General features: G+C 40.2%; 2 protein-coding genes across 10 annotated transcripts in view; one reads left to right on the top strand and one right to left on the bottom strand.

The window, feature by feature from the left end:
- Positions 1–9,909, top strand: part of LOC121712267 (protein enabled homolog) — a 28,404-nt gene extending 18,495 nt beyond the window's left edge. The window contains exons 4-6 of the mRNA XM_042096407.1: positions 8,792–9,178; positions 9,440–9,585; positions 9,772–9,909. Coding sequence (XP_041952341.1) covers positions 8,792–9,178; positions 9,440–9,585; positions 9,772–9,823 — 585 coding nt within the window. The 3' untranslated portion in view covers positions 9,824–9,909. The remainder of the gene's footprint in view (positions 1–8,791; positions 9,179–9,439; positions 9,586–9,771) is intronic.
- Positions 9,910–13,217: 3,308 nt separating this feature from the next.
- The window catches only part of LOC121712259 (feline leukemia virus subgroup C receptor-related protein 2-like), a 40,802-nt gene continuing 33,146 nt past the window's right edge, over positions 13,218–20,873 (bottom strand). For 2 of the 9 annotated variants that reach the window (XM_042096390.1, XM_042096389.1), the window contains exons 7-11: positions 20,530–20,635; positions 20,249–20,360; positions 17,816–17,871; positions 17,571–17,602; positions 16,864–17,108 (exon numbers count right to left, since the gene is read on the bottom strand). In XM_042096390.1, the coding sequence (XP_041952324.1) occupies positions 16,988–17,108; positions 17,571–17,602; positions 17,816–17,871; positions 20,249–20,360; positions 20,530–20,635 (427 nt within the window). In that variant the 3' untranslated portion in view covers positions 16,864–16,987. Of the gene's footprint in view, positions 13,460–16,452; positions 16,678–16,863; positions 17,109–17,565; positions 17,603–17,815; positions 17,872–20,248; positions 20,361–20,529; positions 20,636–20,873 lie in introns of those variants that run through there. The other 7 variants (XR_006032564.1, XR_006032565.1, XM_042096393.1 and 4 more) reach the window with 7 other exon arrangements.

Raw genomic sequence — 20,873 nt, 5'->3', positions numbered from 1 at the left:
CAGACTATCTTGTCAGACATGAAATGGTCATTCCTTTCAAAACCGATGATTTGTGAAGTATACTTATCCCTTTTAGATTGGACTATGTTTGACAATGTTTAAGTTAGAACTAGATAATGAGATGAATACAAAGTACTGTGCCTGATGTCTTGGTATGCTTGGGGTCAAAACATAGTTGTGCCAAAATGTTGCCTCAAGCCAGCTATTGTTTGCCTAATTGAAGTTTTAAAAGATGCATGCTCCAAAGACCAGGGGCCTGTTGCACAAAAGCAGAATTAAGACATCCGGGATAAGTTACTGAGCTGCGCTCAATGAATCCAAAACAAGAGCGTACAGGCTTAATTGGTTTGCACAACGAGCAAGCCAGGATGAGCAGACACGGATTCATCAAGCCAGGTGAAACCTATCCTGGATAAGAGCGCGCTCACGGCTCCCTCAAATAGACCCCGCCACCGATCACAGATTCACTGATTCACCATGGCAACTAGAGCGGCTTCATTGCTTCTTCTACGGTGTGAAGTAGGTAGATAGCCTTCTCACAGCAGCAATAAACAGCAACACCTCTGACCACAACCAAGGGGGCAGGCGAATTCCCGGAAGTAGAAGAATCGACGTAGGCTGGAGGGACCACCTCTCTGCTAACTCCCATAGAAGTCCATTCATTCTAGGATTTTTTTGAAATACCATAACTTCATATAACATATATCCTGTGCCGATATTGTAGCTTCTGTGTAATCCACATAAACACTACAAAGGCAAAACAGACTCCACTACCTCGTCTGTAACGTTGGTTACCCGTAAGAAGAATGGTTAGCTTGTTCGGTTGGAGGGAAGCTAGCTTTGACGTAATCTCTCTTTCGCGCCGTAGGGAGATAACCGTATTGTTTGGATAAGAAGCTCAGTCCAGTCAAGCAAAACCTAGCATACACGACCGTATGTTAAGGTAAAGCATTACACAGAGGCAACCTAATAATAATTTTAAAAAAAAAGTAAACCTAATTTAAAAAAAAAACGGCACTAATCATTACAGAGGTTTTCGATGGATTGACCGTAGGTCGGAAAAGTGGAAAGAAGATTAGCTTCAAGGCTATAACTTTTTTGTTTTGTTGACTGTTTTTGAAGATGATCATGTATGGTAGCTTCAACATTAACACGACTAGGTGAGGATGATTTTAACAATAATACATAAATAAATGTTTAACTTTGATGACTTTGAAGGCGAAGGAAGTGTGAGAAGAATTTCTGTGTATCTATAATATGAGTTACAAGATTCAGTTCGATGGCTAACGTCACGAAGTTAAGTGTGAGTCTGCGCAGTACTGGGGGGACCAACTGAAAAATCGTTCTATTTGACTCAGTGCCCTCCCATTGAAAACGACGGAGTCTGTTCGTCCATTTCTTTTACTGTCTATGACCACAACGCGTGAAATGGTTAGGCACCATAGACATAATATACATAGACGCCGCATTGGCTGCTGGAAACAAGAAATGCGGCCGCCATCTTAGACCGGTCATACTCCTCGTTGCGTTGCAGCAGAAGACACAAGATGACCGCACTGTGCAGTATGTTCCTTCTCAAATCGGCGGACCATACTCGGGGGATTTACTTTTCACAAGTAAGATTTAACATAACCGTACTATTGGTTGTATTTTGTGAATAGAATATTACCAGAGCTGAGAAGGAGCAATCTTTGATATTACTGTATGAAAATCGTAGCCATCTATCTAGGCTATGTTTACTCGGTGTTCACCCGGCTATGAACTGAGACTTGATAAGTCATATTCCGTAACACTGACTTAAATTACAACTGACACAAGAAGGCTATTGTAGAAATAAATCGTACTAGATTTGGCCGGCGAATTTTACACAAGTGGCACAGACTAGCCTATTGGGCAATCGCTAGCTGCTACTTGTAGCCTAAGTGTGTTGGTGGTAGCCTCACTATTTCCTGAATAAAGTAACTTTTCAATAGCTCAACTTCTTTATTTATCAAGTAGCTTAGCCAGACAAGCTACACTCGCTTCTTGTCATGTGAAATAAGCACAATTTAAAGTAGCTTCCTATGTAGTGAACTAGCCTACTGCTGTGTTTGTGTTAGGCTACTAATACATTTGCCTGGGTGGTAGTTTTGTGTAGTGTTTTATTCATGGCAGAGTAACTGATAGTTTAGCTCACTAAAATTTCGAAGTAGCTTGCCCAACACTGTATTATTCACATGTCATTTACCCTAACAAGAATAAGATGCCTCTCAAATTCCTTTTAATTCATTTATTTATTATTTTGTATCTCTCCAGAACAACTGCCTTGTTCAAGAAGACTGTGAATGAACTGAACGGTCTCCTCACACCCCTGGAACTGAGGAAGGTGCAGCTCTTCATTGCAGTACTGCAGGGCATCTGCTACACTGTGACTGAATGTTTGATTTATGAGCTCCACCTTCATCACCTGCATTCGCCACTCTGTGTCCCATTTTCCCATCGTCTGGTTGACTCAGTCCTCTTTTATGGAGTTTACCCAGTTTACTATGCCATCTTATTTGCCCACCTGCTGTCTGAAGCACTTTTGTTCTCAGCCAAAGTGTACCCAAGCAATTTTAGCAAGGTGGGAACATACAAAATGACATGCACCAGTTGTCGAAATCATAGAACCAACTGCATGACGGTAACTCTGTCTCACTGAGCCTGTGAAGACACTCCCTGATTCTTTACTGATTGCAATGAACGGGTTGATCTTAGCAGTTTCTAAAATGTTTCTTAATTCCTTTTTATTTAATCTCTTCATTGGGGATGGAACCTTTCTGTGAACTGTAAATAACAGATGCTGTTGATGAACCCATTGACACTGTACAAGTGACAAGTCACCTTTTTGTCTTGAATTGATGAACTGTTACACTTACTATGCCAAACCAATGTCTGTTTTTTAAGGATCAGAAACAAACCTACAAACTTGCACTTTACAATATTTATGGAACTTGTCTAACAAATGCTGTTGATATTGAACCCAGTTACTCCATTTCCTTTATGCCACACCAATGTCTGTTCATCACTTTATTTTTGATGGCACTGAACTGAAAATGTTAATGGATTTTTTTTTTCTGTAAATTTAACTCATTAAGACTTGTATCAAACCAGTTTTTGTCTATGCTGTCAAACGTGGATTAGTTATGTTCCCAGTTTTGTATATTGGATGTCATCACTTTATAATATATCATATATCAGAATATTCTATTACTGTTAAAGGAACCGTATGTAAGAAAAATATTTCAATTAATCATAAAATGGCCCTGATATGTCACTAGACATTAAGAAATCATGTTTATTTCAAATACTTATATCACTGACTACAGTAGTCCGGCCAGGATATTGTCATTTAAAAAGTGAAGTTGCAGCCCTCAACTGATGTTGATGTTGTGTTTTGTCATGTCATGTTGTGTTTTGGCCTGATGCGCCACCCTCCACCTATCTACTAATCACGAAGTCAGTAGTGTTTCGGCATCTGGGTTGGCAACCTCGAGTCAGGCGGGAGGGGGAGGGGATACACCGCTCTTCAGTATTTTGAAAGTGATTGCAGTACCAGTTTTGGCCACAATCTTACATATGGTTCCTTTAAGCCCACTATGAATATTAAAATACACACAACCATGTTTCCTGTATCATACAGCTTTTCTACTGGGAGGTTTACAACTTATTCTGAGTCAATTTACCCAAGTTTGTCACTAAACCACATAGGCCTACTTGGAATACCCCTCAGATGTCTGAATGGCACTGATCTCACTTAAATGTTTATGGAACCTTTCTGTGGACTGTGAATAATGCTGTTGATGGAACTTGTCTGTCAACTGTGAACTATATTTAACTCATTAAACTTGTATCAAACTAGTTTTGTCTATGCTGTCAAACATGGATTATGTTCCCAGTTTTGATATCGGACGTCAGGTCACTTTATATCATATATCAGAATATTCTATTACTGTTAAACCCACTATGAATATTAAAATACGCTAAATCATGTGTCCTGTATCATAGCTACATGTATGACCTTTGCAGCAAAAAAAACCGCGTGAGAGTCTGTTCAGTATTCAGTGAGATATGATTAATTAAGTGCGCTGACAGCTCATCTCACCGGCCAAACAGATTACACTGAGTGGAGTGGATGACCGGTCCAAGATGGCGGCTCCAAATCTCGTCAGCGCTAGTAAGGAGTAGCGGTCGATGCGGCGTCTATGTATATTATGTCTATGTTAGGCACTCCCGTGACGTCACGTTGTCGCATGACTGGTCGGGAATGGCGATCGTAAAAGTTAATTAATGATCAATAATGACAGTGGGTCTAGGTATATGTGATAACAATGTGTAGTGGGAAGTGGAATAATTATTGGTTTCCGTTTGTGCTGACTGAGATAATAGGGATGAGATTAAATAGATCCTGGAATTTAGCCTGGTCTGGAGCAGGCTAGCTCCACAGAATAAATCGCCATGGTGATTTACCATAACATATCCTGCTGCCCCCTATCCCGCTTTTGTGCAACTGGATCACGGATAAATTGAGCCAGGATAAACAAGATATCCCGCTAAATCCCTTATCCTAGTTTTGTGCAATAGGCCCCAGTGCAATTACACACTTATTGTTGACCATGTTAGTGAATTGTGTTTGCATGGCTAATGAGCGAGCAACAGTGAAGACAAGCTGTTTCCATATTACAGGGAATAGTTTGAGGAATTAAACAGTTGGACAACTCCCTAGTTATAGAAAAATGAGAGGTACTCCGTTGACGAATCCATTGCCAATTTAGTTTGCCCAGATTTGATAATTTCCCTTAAAAATGTGCTCAATTTGCATTGAAAATGAAATGTCCTCTTGTAGATTGTACTATCCACTGTAAGCATGACCAATGAAAACCCCTGGAAAATCTAATCTTGAATTTATGAGTTGAAAACTAGCACATTTCTTTTTGCTACAAATTTACAATCTGAGTAAATATAATATATATATATATTTCAGAATTGCTGTGCCAAACAGGACTAGACAGACACAACAACTAACTTTGATCATTAGTTTAAGTTTCCTAGCCAATCAAAATCCATGGTCACGTTTGTGCATGTGTAGGCTAATTTCATTCATTTAATTTCATAGGGATATTATTGTTTGGCTATCTGAATGTTCTTGATGACTATTGCAAAAGATCTTCTGAGCATCCAAGTGCCTGCTTTATGTGTTTAATTAGATTATAGATAAACAGAGCAACACGGCAGCATATATACAGGGTTATATATTTTTTTGTGCCTACCACCACTAGATGGTGTCAGTCTTCCCTGTAAAATCTGAATGAAATTCTTAACCTGAAACCTAAAATGAAAAAGCAAACATTAGGTGTAATCGTAGATATCTCTGCAAAACTGAACTGAACTTTACGGTGCCGTTTAGGTAGTAGGCTATAGTCTGTAGTATACTACTTAAACGGCACCGACAATCAAAAAATCCAGTGGAAACTAGATGGCAGAAGTGTGTAGGCCAATCTGCCCACCAGCTTTTTCTACTTCGCTACCTACAGATGTTTTACCGGTATGATATTTCGAAACGCCATGTTATTTCCCATAGACAATCGACGCAGGAAGTTGGATGGATACGGAAGTTACGGAGGCGGGACTTATTCTGGAGAGGTCTATTGTAGGCTAGGGTCTGGGATGACAATTTTTTTTGTATGTTGGTCTCCAGGGGCCAAGTCAACCCATCCCATATCCACTCATTTTATGTATAGCCACGTAGTCAAAAATGAAAAAGCAAAAAACAGGCATTGTAATCGCAGGTATCTTTGCCCGACAGGTTCCTCTGAATGCATGCCAAGTTTCGTGGAATTCCGTTCATGGGAGACCACACAATACATGAATATATGTGTAAATTTAGTGACTATCACACACACACACAAGCCCATGCAAACACACGCACATAAAGATACATGCGTGCACACACACACACAAGCACAAATACACACACAGGTATGGACACACACACACACACACACACACACACACACACACACACACACACACACACATAGCCTATACAAAGTAGTCATATGGCATATGCACACACACGCGCACACACACACAGGTACATGCACAGACTCACACGCGCGCACACACACAACCCATTACCCCCACACCCACACACAAACACACTCACTTGTGAAAACACACACACAGAAGCAGAAGCACACATATACAAAGGCAAACGCACACATGCACACACTCATTTACATAGACAAAAGTTGCAAGAGTAGGGGATGGATTAGGAGATGGAGACAAATTGACAAACGTGATTTTTGTTTTTGCAGAGAGAATGTGCAGGACTGAGCGGCGGTCATATGTTGCAGCGCTTTGCTAGTTACATCTAGTTTTTGTGAAGGAACGTTAAGAGTATGGAGGAATGAAAGAGAGACAGGCATGAGAAATAAGATGTCCTGCTCACTCACGCATGTTTAAAAGAGGCCAATTGCTGATGACGTAGCGCATCAAATAAGCTATATGAACAAACACGCAAATTGCAGATAATATGAACTGATAGGCCTACCATGCGAGAAAGAGGTCACCCAATAGAGGCCAAATACTAGTTGAATTTCAACTGTTGAAACTAGCCTCATTATCACATATTTTGGGGCAGACCGAGAGAGAGAAAAAACCATGGCCGGATCTAGAATAGGGCTGGGAGAGGCAATGCCCCCCCCCCCCCCCCCAAATATTTCTTCTGCCCCACCTAATTGATCAATTTTAATTGACAGCTATTGAATCTGCCAATCACACTTTTCTAATTCGTCCCGTCTGAATTTCGAGGGTGCTGATTTGCTGGTTGGATAGTATAAATACCAGAGCAGCAGCTTTCCCCTACCATTCCACACTGTGTGCATCACTTGCTGTTTCATACTTCAGTAGAGAGGGCTTAGCTATATTTCCATAAAGGTTATAGGCTACTATGTAATATAGATTCTTGTTGCTGGTTTAAATAAAGACCTTTAACTGTAGTGTTAGTGTTTGTATTAGGGCTGTCAAAATAACTGATTAATTTCGATTAATTAATTTGAGAAAAAATAACTGATTAAAAAAATTACGCAGATTAATCGATTCCTTATGACCTTTGAACCCGAGCCGTTGTAATCAGTAACTATTAGTCTGTAAAAAGAAGGAGAGAGAAGAAAATGTCTAGATCATTGATTGGAACATTTACTTTTAAAAAACGGCCTGATGGGGTTGATTAAAATAAAGTCCTCTGCAATGTCTGCAGCAAGGAATTTGCATATCACCGGAGTTCATCAACTCTAAAGTCGCACATCAATGCAAATAAATAGACATTGAGGGGAGTGTTCATTTATTTTCATTGTGTCCCCTAGGTTATATCTGTGGCCTGAAATACCTTTTATGAAGAAAAAAAAAAACGTCTTCCCGAAGCACTTTTGAATTTATTTCCTCAGCATATTAGGTCATATCATAGATTATTATGGCCATTATTAAAATAATAATAAAAGAGTTTTTGAACTTTAATGTCATTAATGCTGATTATTCAATGATTCATTTGAATTTAAATATTTAAAATACTTTCACAGCAAATATTATATATGCGATTCATTTAGATTAATTAATCACAGAGTATGTAATTAATTAGATCATTTTTTTAATCGATTGACAGCCCTAGTTTGTATTATTCTCGTTTTGAATAAGGTTTGTTTTTTAGCTAATGTGCATGTTAGCTTTCTAAGGTGATCTAGCCAGTTAGTTTGTTAACATTGGTCATTCCTTAACTGTGTTATAAGCAGGGTGGGAATTTTACGGCGGCCACGTCGTTGTCCCTTTGAAAATCGGAGGTTCACAGGCCACTGTGGGTCTGTGGCCTTGGTGCCCCTTTTTTTCTACTGCTTTGCATCCGATTAGCGATTTTTATTTAGCCTATGGACTGTCAAATTAAGCTTAGCATTCACAATGCAAATTAATTTAGCCTGTCTTTTACGCAGTGGAGAATGTGACAGCGCACGGCAAGAAAGAAAGTGCATCCAAATTCGCCCATTCTTTGCCGCAAGTTGTTGCGGTAAATGGTTTGCGAGAAAAGTAACTTTAATTTATTCAGTTACATTCTGCGCTTATCTCCCTACCCATTCATCTCGGTGGAATACTTCACGATTTTTTCCCGAACACATGACAAACCATATATCAGAAGAAACAGCAGACCTTACCGAATCAAACAAAGGTGTAAAGTATTCCCCTGTACAGGTAGCCATTCCAGAGTAATCCGGTTTTACATTTGCAGCAATGTCTAAATGCATGTCTCCAACTTCGGGCTTCAGGTTTCACAGTGTGTTTAAATCGTTCAATACATGATTTCATAACAGGCCAAATACAAAATAAATGTTACAAATATCGCCTAGATATCTGTAAATATTAAAATCAGCTGACTAAGAGTTTGTCAAGTAGCCTTAATGATCACAAAATGCTAAGCATGCATGTAGACTATTTGAGTTTCTTAAAGCTGAAATGTGCTTAAATTGTTCAATACATGATTTCATAACAGGCCACATAGAAAATAAATGTTAAATATAGCCTAGATATCTGTTAATATTAAAATCAGTTCTATGATTAACAATATCATGTTTGCTACTAAATAAGGGTTTTGAGGTGAAAAGTAAAGCATTTGTAGGTGAAACTGAGCGGTTTTGTTGCGTAGTGTAAGTGTTAGTATCAGAAGTACAGCCTTTAACCCTTGTGTTGTCAATTACAAGATGCTATTTTTCTTTCAACAATACAGAGTGCTGCAACACTGGCTCTGCCATCCAAGCTCCTTCCTCTGCCATCACAACTCCCTCCTCTGCTGTCCAAGCTCCCTCCTCTGCCATCACAACTCCCTCCTCTGCCATCAAAACTAGCTCCTCTGCCATCCAAGCTCCCTCCTCTGCCATCACAACTCCCTCCTCTGCCATCAAAACTAGCTCCTCTGCCATCACAACTCCCTCCTCTGCCATCAAAACTAGCTCCTCTGCCATCCAAGCTCCCCCCATTGCCAGCCAAGCTCCCCCATTTGAATCCACCCCTTCTGAGAGCATTCTGCAACCCAGTTGCCCCTCTGCCTCCCATCCAGTGCAGGAGAAAACAAGAGGACCTAGACCTAGAGAGTGTTTCAGAACATTCCACACAGGTGAAAGAACATTCAGACCATCAGAACCATGTCATACTCCTCACCAGTATAACCCAGGATAGGTATAGAGTTGTATGGTAATATACACAGATGTTGGACATATTTTGGTGTCAGGCAGAAGTTGGACAATATTAGCCAATTAGAAGTCCAGTCTGCCTGCTGCAGACAGTAAATATGTAGCTGAAGGAAAAGTATTGCAGCAACCTAATGAGTCTGTCTCTCTCTCTCTCTCTCTCTCTCTCTCTCTCTCTCTTGACACAGAGTGCTGTGGCAGAGCATTTGATGGTGAATCTTGATGCTGATGGTCAAAGTCCAGAGGCTACCAGCACATTGTCCTCTGAGTCCCTAGCAGCAGGTGACAGCGTGGTAGAGCAGGAGAGGAAAAAGACGAGAAGCATTAAAGAGAGGTGAGATTGCAACCACACAAAACAGTTAACATGATCTCTGAAGAATGTACTACAGTAGACTTCAGGTCGCTGATGAACTGACACAAGAAGTTGGGAAAAAAGGTAAACTTATACCTGTCAGCTCAACAGAAAGCCTTTTTGAATACTTCAAAGTAATTGATGTTGTAATAGAAATTCTGTTTGTAGGTTTTTTCAGTTCCTCAGGAAACTGAACTGCTGCAGTGCCAAAGAGGACTAGAAAGACCTATCAACCCACTTTGATCATTTGTATTTGTTTAATTTTCCTAGCCACCATAAATAAATCATACTCAAAATCCATGGTTATATTTCTGCATGTGTAATTTAATTCATTTAATTTCGTAGGGATATTATTGTTTTGCTGTCTGAATGTTCTTGATGACTATTAAAAAAGATCTTTTGAGTATCCCAACATTAAGTGCCTGCTTTATGTGTTTAATTAGATTATAGATATCAGAGCAGCATACTATTAACAACTGGGGTCAAGCTTATATCTTTGTTGTACCTTTCTCTACCACTAGGTGGTGTCAGTCTTCCCTGTAAAGTCTGAATGAAATCCTGAACCTGAAACAGGGCCTGGCCCCAGCTTAGTCCATAAGCGCACATTTTGCCACTGCCCTTGGCTTGAAACTCTACATTAGGTTTAACTGACTGCCTCAGCGACCACCATTCTGACTAAGCGCCCTGACGACCACTGTTGTGTGGTGTAAAGAAAAAAGTGAAACTATTGAATGCATGCTCAGGGACCACCTGCAATGCCTTTCACGCACCATTACTAGACAGTAACCCCCTGTCAACAATAGCAACTGTCCAGATTTGGGCAAGTTACAGTTCTAAAGCCCCAGCTTGGAATGTATTCGGGCAGTGCAAGCTCTCACTGGCATATGGCTAGTGCAGTCAGACACGTCTTAACTTTTATGAATGTGGTTGCTGTGAGTGTCTGGCTGGGCTTAAAGGCCTCAGCAGCTTATGTTTAGCATATGTAGGTTACCATGACCTACAGCCACAGCAGCTCATGTTAACCGTACATGCTACCATAACATATGGTAAAATCACAGGTCCAGCCCCAACCATCCTGAATATGTAATAATTGCTTTTAATATTGGCCATGTTTGCTCACCTTTGCTGCATGTAAAATTAACATGCTTCTGTTCCAATAATTTTAGAATGTCCCCAATATTGCCGAAGGTACAATTAAAGCTTTTGGGTCATTCCACGTCAATTCAACCAGGGCCCACGCACTTAGGTCTCAAAAAATTCTGAAAAAATTACCAGGTGTACCTGGGCAATTCCACGCAAAACTGTCATGTCCATAACGGCAACTAAATACCATGGCATTGTGTTGGCGTTTAGGGGCGTGACCGTTTTGCGCGGAATTGCCCACCTATGTTACCCAGGAGACGCACTTTAAAATGTATTTTATGTAAGATCAATACTTTCCAAGATTTACAGGGGGAGGGGGGTGTCAATTTTGTCCGGCCTCTTTTTTTTGTAAAAGTTCACAAGCCCACAGCGCAAGAACTAAACCGTGTAGGAGGCTCAAATTTTGCATTCTGGTACATACAGTGATGGCCAAAAGTGTTGGCACCCATGCTAAAGTTGACTGAAAAGAGGAATATAAAATCATCTTTTAGAAATCTTAATGCCTTAAGTGAAAAATGAGGAAATATCTAACCTTTAAGGACACCAATTTTCTTAGTGAATGAATAATGTATCATAAATAAATAAATGTTCTTCCTTAAAATACAGGGGTCATAAGTATTGACACCCCTATGTTAAATTCCCATAGAGACAGGCAGATTTTTATTTTTAAAGGCCAGTTATTTCATGGATCCAGAATACTGTGCATCCTGATAAAGTTACCTTGGCCTTTGGAATTAAAATAGCCCCACATCATCACATACCCTTCACCATACCTAGAGATTGGCTTGGGTGTTATTTCAGTTAGCCTATTAGCTGGTTTGATTTGCATTGAGCTCAATGAGCATCAAACCAGCTTTTGATCACGTTTGTTCTGGATGATCCTGCATGGTCATAGCTGTCCCTCAAAGTTGATACAAATTTTATTGGAGTTTTTGGCTGGGCTCTGTTTAGGCCTTCAGAAGACATATTTGTACTCAACATAGGCTCTTGATTTATTTTCCTTACTGAGATAGGTAGAAACACTCTCACAAAAAGCAATGAACAGAAAATAAATCCCTTCAGGGTCTGAACAGCAGACCTCATAAGTCTGAAAAACCCTTTTCTAAATTGTTGTTAACAACTTTTCTTTGAACACTCCTCGAATGATAAACCCAACACAAGATTTTTCCTGCTAACTTTTCATTATGCTGGGCCGACACTACTGGAAGGAAGACTTTGCAGGACTTGAGTCAATTTCCTTATTTATTACACATTGTTTTTCTCTCCATACAAATAAAAATGAGTAAATGTAAAATTACAAAAAGCACTTCAATATAAAAATGGTGACTTGTCATCATTATTGTCACACACTTGTGGCATGTTTAAAATCACTTCACAGAGGTGGTATAAAATGATCAATGTCATGTGCTTTATGGAACAAATACAGTGATTGACTCCCACTGTAAGACAATTATATTTTCTTGGAACTTCAGTCTAAAAAGTACACATACAAACATCTTTCAATTTATATATAAAATCCTACACCCCTTAAACATGAAGATAAAGAAGTTTCCAGTTCTATTGATAAGAACCTGACAAAGGATTTCCATGGCTGTTGTTTTGTGCACATAGTTTAGAAGAGAAAAAAAAACACGTATTTATACAAACAAATCATTTTTGAACCGAACACTAGGCACTAAACATTTGGAATTTACAAACATTCATTATCTGACAAAAATCAAGTGAACAGTTTTTATGATGCTAATACTGTAATAATGGTAAAAACAAACAGAAAAAAGTCCCGCCGTTGGAGGGCATTCTTTTGTGCTGTGAGATGATTTTCAAAGCCTTAAAGGGGTGGTTCAGGATTTTGGACATAGGACCTCATTTCCAAGTAAGCAAGTGTGATATTTATCAGTGGAGACCGTTTTCAACACGTTTCATCCAGTCCTTCTAATTGCAGAGTTCGCAGGTGCTAGGCTAGCGCAAGTCAACGGTATGTGCTAGCCTGCCACTAAAGACAGTCTTACCCACTCCAAAGTACACCCGAGGCAAATAAATTATAACGCCAGACTATCGATGTAAATGTCTGTATTGACCGTGTTATTTCTAACGTTATTCTATCCTTGCATTTCAACGATCGCATTACATTTTGAGGGACTAGTTTCTTAGCAGCAGCGGAATTATTTGCTCCGGTTAGTAGTACTGCGCCGAAAAGTAAACAGTAAAGCGCACTCCAATGGGGATACCTAGTAGTAGCCTTGGTAATATCAGTCCGCCGCTGAGTTGCAAAATGACTACTAACAACTTTAGGGACCAAAGTATAACTATTGCAACGCGATGCAAGGGTAGTTGTATTTCTTACACTATTCTATCAACACAGACATTTACATCGATTGTCTGGAATTTGCCTCAGGTGTACTTTGGAGTGGGTAAGACTGTCTTTAGTGGCAGGCGAGCACATACTGTTGACTTGCGCTAGCCTAGCACCTGCGAACTCTGCAATTAGAAGGACTGGATGAAACGTGTTGAAAACGGTCTCCACTGATAAATATCACACTTGCTTACTTGGAAATAAGGTCTTATGTCCAAAATCCTGAACCACCCCTTTAAAAATCTTATTGTGCACACATGTGGTTTTCCCTCAGTACAACAGAAGGAGTCACCCACATCCTCTCTACAGTCTGGCTTCAGTCACAATGGTAGACGACGGAAGTGTTCCGTTCTGGTTTGCCTGTGTGCAAGAATAACATTATTTAGTGCCACATACCACATATCTCTTGTCCCAGTTCTGTTTGGCAGCACAGAGGCCATCATATCCTGTCAGCCATTTTCAGACAAAGGTATGACTGCTCATTTTTGTACCTGCTGATGTATTTTTTTATATTGTCTACAGTAGTTCACTTTAGTCATGTTGCTACATTTATGAAATCACATTTTTCATAATCAGTGAAATTACAATTCATGACCCCATTTTTTTTCTGATAGCTGTCATCAGGCACATTTGTGTCCTCCTCCTTAAGTGGCCTTGTGATGCATATTGTACATTTGCCCTTGAACTTTGTGCTACTATTGGTTTAGACACTGAACACTTCTGTTAGGATGCAAGCATTATAAATCACATGATGAGTCCTATTTTGGGATAACACTAAATGCAACACCATATGAATATGTTTTCACTGGTGCTCCAACAACAACACTGAGGTCATGAGTTTGATTACTGGGGAATTTCTTTTTTAGCAAACATTTATTGTGTGCACATCCCACCTTCTGGCAGGTGCAGGACAAAAGAAAACTATACTCAATTGAAAAAATATAATGTCCGCAACACTGCTTTTGACTCCCAATTATTTAATGCACAACAGGCAACGTTTCGTTGCTTCTTCAGGCAAAAACAGAAGAAGACCCAGCAGGGTCGAAACGTTGCCTGTTGTGCATTAAATAATTGGGAGTCAAAAGCAGTGTTGCGGACATTATATTTTTTCAATTTAATTTCTTTTTTAAACATACAGTAATCCCTACTCTGAACATTTGTCAATTCATATAGACTGGCTTGTACTAATAATGGCTAAAATGAGTGAGTTCAGACAGGTGTGTCAGAGTAGGGATACTACAGATGGCAAAGATTCAAAGCAGTTCAATGCTTCCCATAAATAGCATCACATACTGTAAATAACCCTTGCATGTAAAGATCCAAAAGGTCACAATTTAATGCCAATGTGTCATACAGTGGGAACAGTGTAGATAGTAAGTCAAATGTAAAATTCCATGACTTTTTTCCCTGACTTTCCCTGACAAAAAAACTGAATTTCCATGACCTACCATATGAATGGTACATTATACCTACCAAAGATTTCAGAGCAGCCACATGCCGTTCAAGACTCTTTGACAAACTGGGCATTGAATAAACACAGTTGGGCTAACCACAACCACTCAAGCAAGCAGTAAAACAAAAAAAACAAAATATAACCAAATATATTTGTATTCAAGGCACCCTTAATAAGATTAGCTAAATATGTATCTTTTGCAACAAAGTATGAACATAACTCCAATATAATATAGAGGGAATGCACCAACAGCAGTCTGTAGAAAAAGATCTCTGAATTCCTGTAGAATAGCAGCTCTTGCTAGATTGATAATCGCCTATAGAAGACCGCAATGGCAGAAGTGCCTTTTGTCATGTATGTTATGAGGTTATGTGTCAACAAAATGATTTTGGATACGTTAGGTTAAGGTCAAAAAACTGTTAAGGGTGCCTTTAGTGCCTTTAATTTAGGCAAGTGCATTTTCAACTGCTATAACATTAATTCCCTGATTTTCCATGACTTTGCCCCCAAAATGGTAAAATTCTCTGACTATCCATGTCTGGAACAGACTTTCCAAAATTCCACGATATTCCAGAAATTCCATGACCCATGGGAACCCTGTATCTACCTATAAAATACAGGAACATCTGTCTGTGTGTCATATATCTATCAATCTGCCTCTGTATGCGGTTTGCTTGCATAAAATGATTCAGCGGATTTTGCAACAACACGCCAACAAACATGGGTAGGCTGCAGTGGCTATTTAAAACGGTCATTAGACTCTGAATAAACAATTAACATTTCCGACTGCAAGGTCAGAAGTTGAAACGAGCGAGGTTCCAAATTTAAGGATGTTTCAAAACATGCAAAGCAATACCAGCTGCAGACAATGAGTGGCAGAGCGTGATCTCACTTATAGGCTACAAGAGACTGTTTTTGAGTCCCAGAAACTCAAAACAGCTGTTAAACTTACGTCATTTTGAAATGTCAGTGCAGCTATGCTTAGATTCTGCTCACTGCACATTTATTATAATGTATTATAATATAATATTCAGTTTTGAATGCTTAGCTGAAAATGAATTTGAATGCTTAGCTGAAGTTTTACCCTATCATCTTATTTTTAAAGCAGACCTACCTGCGGCCATGTAATTGGGCTACGGGTTTTCTAGAAGAATAGCATGTTTGAACGGGCACTAGTATAATTAAATGTAATGCAATCTACAGTCTTCTACTTGACTAGTGAGTGGAGCCGACTCATTATAGTCTAACACTTTCTAATGAGGGGACACAACACTCAAAGAATCATCCATAGAAATGCATGGGGTTAGTTTGTAACGCCAATATGGCAGTAGTCTACACATACCCCGCCCTTTCCTGTATGCCTCCCCATTCATTTGAATAGGAAAATAGCTGCCTGATAACTGCCCAAAAAAGTGTGTTACCAAGATGGCTGCCGAGTGGGGAGACTTGCCTACAAGGACTTTGTTAGAGTCTAATGGCACGTGATAATTCTCCTTTACGTGCCCTTTATGTGCAGTTCTTTAGCTAGCCACAGGGAGGCGGTTAAACTCCTAAACTTGTCATGAGATGATGCTCCTTGAGTGCTTAATGGCATAACCTCGAGAGCTTAAAGGAATAACCTCAGCAACTTACTGCAACATTTACTAGTCTTTGGCATCATCATCTGCATAATGTTAACAGAATATGTCTCCCTATTCAGATGGTGAAAACTATGCCTGACTATAATGCTTCTTGGCTGTATAATGTACTGTGTGCACGTGATTGTGTGTAAACATGATTGACTATGATTAGCCAGCAGATTAGAAGCAAGAGAGGGAAGGCTGAGAGGGTGGGGAGAGGAGGGGATTGGATCAGAAGCTTGAAGGAATGAGTGGGAAATCAGCAGCCAGGCAGCTCCTACCTTGGGTATGGCGGTGTGGATTTGAGGGACAGGGGGTTCAAGTGGGGGAAATGGGGGGGGGGGGGCTTAAATGATCATAGCTGTGGAGGGGTGATCAGAGCCGTGGCGCCGTAGTCTGGCCCCTCGAGACGTTCCTTCGTCGCCTGGCAAAGGAGGTGGGGGGTAGAGGGGTGGGGTTGGATGATGCAACAACAGCAGGTGGTTCACAATGAATGTGGGTAGGGTAGGAAGGGTACACAGACACCTCATACCATCAGAAGCATTCTCACACCGTCTGGTGACATTGTTTAGCACATGGGTAACACATCCACCATCACTGCACAGTATGTGTGCAACACTCTCTCTACGCAGATATTTTTAAGGGAGTGTAAGATCAAGATAAGACCATTATTATTATTATTTTTTTTTTTGACCTTTTCCCTAAAGGCGTGACATTTATGTTCTGTGAAGGAGCTCTCATTTGACCAGAATTGAGATTTTCAGTCAGTCACTGACAGTCCTGCCCACCTGCCCATCCCCTCAAGACAAGCACTGATCACGGGTCTTTATCATATAAGGTTCTCTGGGCTCGGGTGTGTGTGTGTGTGTGTGTGTGTGTGTACCCAGTCAATGTCACCAGAGGTTTTTGATGGTACTGAGGATCCAAAACGAGGGTCCTGCAAACATGGTTCATGGCATTGTTTTAAAGCGAGCTGATTGGTGGAAGAATGTACATTAACACAAACATTCAACTAGTGATTATTTCTGTGAAAATTCAGAACCGAATTAGACTCATAATAGTGTAATCTGTGCATCAGTTGAGAGATCATATTCAAAAACAGGTGTTAGGGTTTCCCGGTTTAGCATACTTATTATTTCAGGATCATTCATCTGTGTCATATATTTGCTTTCCACAGCATAGTCATATGTTGTTATATGACTATATATTGTGTATAGTAAATTTGTAATGATGTTCTCCTAACATCATGCAACGTCATATAGCCAATTTGTTTTGTACTTTTGCTTTGAACTTTTAGGTATCAAATTCTTTTTACTGTAACATGAATAACCACTTATAAAAGACAAATATGCTATGGCATGGCATGCTCCTCAGAACATGCAATAGATCTATACCTTACACGTCCACGTGTGGGGGCTTTTTGAGTTCGCTCTTTAAAACAAGTGAGATGAAACAACACAAGGGGCACATGTTAACCACAGAGGAGAATGGGGATGAGCTTGCATGCTCAATTGAAGATTATTTTGGACAAGGAACACAACACGCACACACACACACACACACACACACACACACACACACACACACACACACACACACACACAACGTTGGTGGCACTGTGAATTTGAGGACTGTCATACTCACAGCTTCCTTGGCCAATGCATTTGCCTTCTGTCTCCGCAGGTCTGACTTGATAATGCCTTTCATTTACGAGGAGAAAAGAAAAAAGGGGGAAAAAACACATGAGATCACAGTCCTTTCGTTGCCCTTCACATATAAAAGCATGATGTTCAATAGCCATCTGACTGGCTGTGTCTGTGGCACCTAGCACCTCAATTCCAAAATGACTCCTATCCACTCTGCTGCCAAAGCATCCGACTTGACTAATGACTACTAAAGAAATAAATTTAGTCTGTAAGTAACAAATGACACAAATACTCTGAGCTATACGGCAATATCAAAGAGTGTTTTGCTTGACACGGGCCAAGGGCATGCCCTCCTGCTGACTTGAGGTCACTGGCCCGTGCTTTTCCTACAGACATCGGGAGAGCAGGTGCTCCTCGCCAAGCCGGCACCCGTCCCACAATGTGACCAAATAAACCCTTTCGAATCTCTTCGAAAGTGTTGGCAGGCGTGCAGGCGTGCCAAGCAGGAACACACTGTGATTCTGCTATTACAATAAACATGGTGACATGCACAACATCAGAGGCTGACAAAACCTCCAGAGCGTGGGACAGGAGAAGGGAAAATGGCTAAAGAGATGAAAAAAGGAAAAGGAAATGTCTGTCGAAACAACACTAAACAAATTAGTAACTATCGCAGATGAATCCAAAACCTATTTCCCATTCAATAACAAACGACTTGTTAATGTTTGAGATGTTTGTTACAATCAAGTTGCATATAATCATTTCAGTGGAAAAGAAAAAATGGCCCAGTGAACTTTCATACAAAAGTATGTATGTGTTGGGCAATTCAGTGGGCCCTACATGTGCATCACACAACTAGAAAGCTGTCAACTAATTATGCCTTTGCCCATTGCAGCTGTTTATCTGGTAGAGGAGGTATGACAGGCTTTCTTGTCTCTAACGACTCGAGGTTTATACAGTTATAGTTTTTGCTGGCCTTCCTGCTTGTGCAGTGAGACCATTACAGACCATTCAAAATGCAGCAGCACGTCTGGTTTCGATTAGCCGAAAGACACATGCTACTCCTTTGTTAGTTATTCTTCATTGACTTTCTACAGTAGCCAGATTATTCATTCCCCTCACTCTGACCTATAGGACACTTAGCACCTTGCTATCTTTAATTCCACAATCCAGCTCTTTTGCCCCTCTTGCCTGCTGCGGTCCTCTCATGAGTGTCTGCCATCAACACTAAATGGACACAGCCAATATTCTTCCTCTGTGATTCCTCGTGGGTGGAATGTTTTGACTAATGGCCTGATGGGTCTAAGAACTTTCTAATTTTTCATAAAAAAAAAACACTAGGCCTACATGTACTCTGGATTTACTTCCATAAAACCACTACCACTATATGTTGCACCCTTAACATGGAGGTTAGAAAGGACAGCGTTATGCTATGATGAATCTTGTTGTACTGTATATGGTGTATACACATTGCTGCCAACATTTTGTCAGTTTTTAAATAGATGTGCTTGTTAAAATAGGACTGGTGCTTTTTAAGGCTCACTGTGATTTAAGCTCTGGTAAATCTAAACTGTATACACTATATGGCTGGAGTCCACGTCTGACTGATGGAGGATTGAGTTTAGGTAACATAATCCAAACGTAACCCAACTTAATCTAATGCATAGCGCGGGTAAGTCGACTACTGGGGGCCAGCATTCTCCAAATGATTTTTCTGAGGTACCTTTTCTTTTTACTGGTTTGTTGTTCAGTAACTCAAAATATTTCTACACATTCTCTGTGATGAATCATAAATGTGGTGCATGCATAGCAATGCTATGCTGAGAGCATTGGCCTTTGTAAGCGGTTAAAAACCGTGGCATTGTTACCACACAGGTGGCTTTTGCTCTGGCAGATTTAATGAGACCACGTATTTCTCTAGAACTTTCTCCTCTCCCATGAGCAACACTGTACCTGGAAATAGAGTTTTACAAAAAAGGAAATATAAACGCAACATGCTGAGGGGTGTTAATGCTTCAGTCATAATCTGTAATCGTTAACAAAATGAGATTACCCTGTAACTAGCATGAACCAACTGAAGTTTCAAGAAAACTATTAAAATTATCCGAAATGTGTTTGACACTGAGATTTGAACTGTGATCTGATCTCAACTGGCAGCATGGTCTATCCCCTGAGGTCTAGCCCATTGCCTCTTATTAGATTTTGAGGTTATTATCCTATTAAGGGTTTATCGCTTGCCTGCCTGAAGCTATGCAGCGTGGTTGTACAGCTTTTAGTTCATAAAAACCCTTGTTTGATGCTGCTTTTTAGGGTACATTCTGTCGATCACAAATGAACATTTTTTGTAAGCGTGCAACAAAAATATCATTCAATGCGAAGTGCTTAGTCACATGGCGTGATTGTGCCAAATCATGGATATGCGTAATAGTACCAGTCATGATTGTGCCGATGAGCAAGAAAACACAGAGGAAAATGTTGCCGGGCAGAATGCCGTAGGAATCGATGATCTTTCCCTCGCAGATGATGAAGATGATGCCAAAAACCTGTTGGAGGAAACAGACAGCTGGCTATAATGTACTACAGATGATCTTAAACACACAAATTATTACTGTACACACACATAAAGAAACATCAAACAAATAGGCTTGCACAAATGCTTGGACATATGGAGTGTACATACTGTAGCACACACACACAGACACAGACACACACCTGAGCAGAGCAGTTGAGTAGCCCTGACGATGTGCCCTCCGACTCTGGATAGGTGAGTTCCACAGCAAACTCAAAGCCAAGAGGTAGGTAGCCGGTCATGAAAAACCTTCACACACAAACATGATGCTGGGTCAAGGGGCGACTGCTACTGGGGCCTCACAGTTCAGCCGTAGACCCCCCCCCCCACACACACACACACTTATAATAATTCATTATAAGGTAAATTATTACAGAATAACCCTGGTGGCAGGCCAGCTAAATAAAAATATTTCCTTAATAAGTTGTGACTGTTAACAAGTGTCAGAAAATGGCACACTGGCTAAATTGTGCAACTGTGTGAACTT

Source organism: Alosa sapidissima, chromosome 6, assembly GCF_018492685.1.
Source record: "Alosa sapidissima isolate fAloSap1 chromosome 6, fAloSap1.pri, whole genome shotgun sequence".
NCBI lineage: Eukaryota > Metazoa > Chordata > Actinopteri > Clupeiformes > Clupeidae > Alosa > Alosa sapidissima.
Note: the sequence above shows the minus strand (reverse complement) of the source record. Positions and strands in the feature narration are given on the sequence as shown.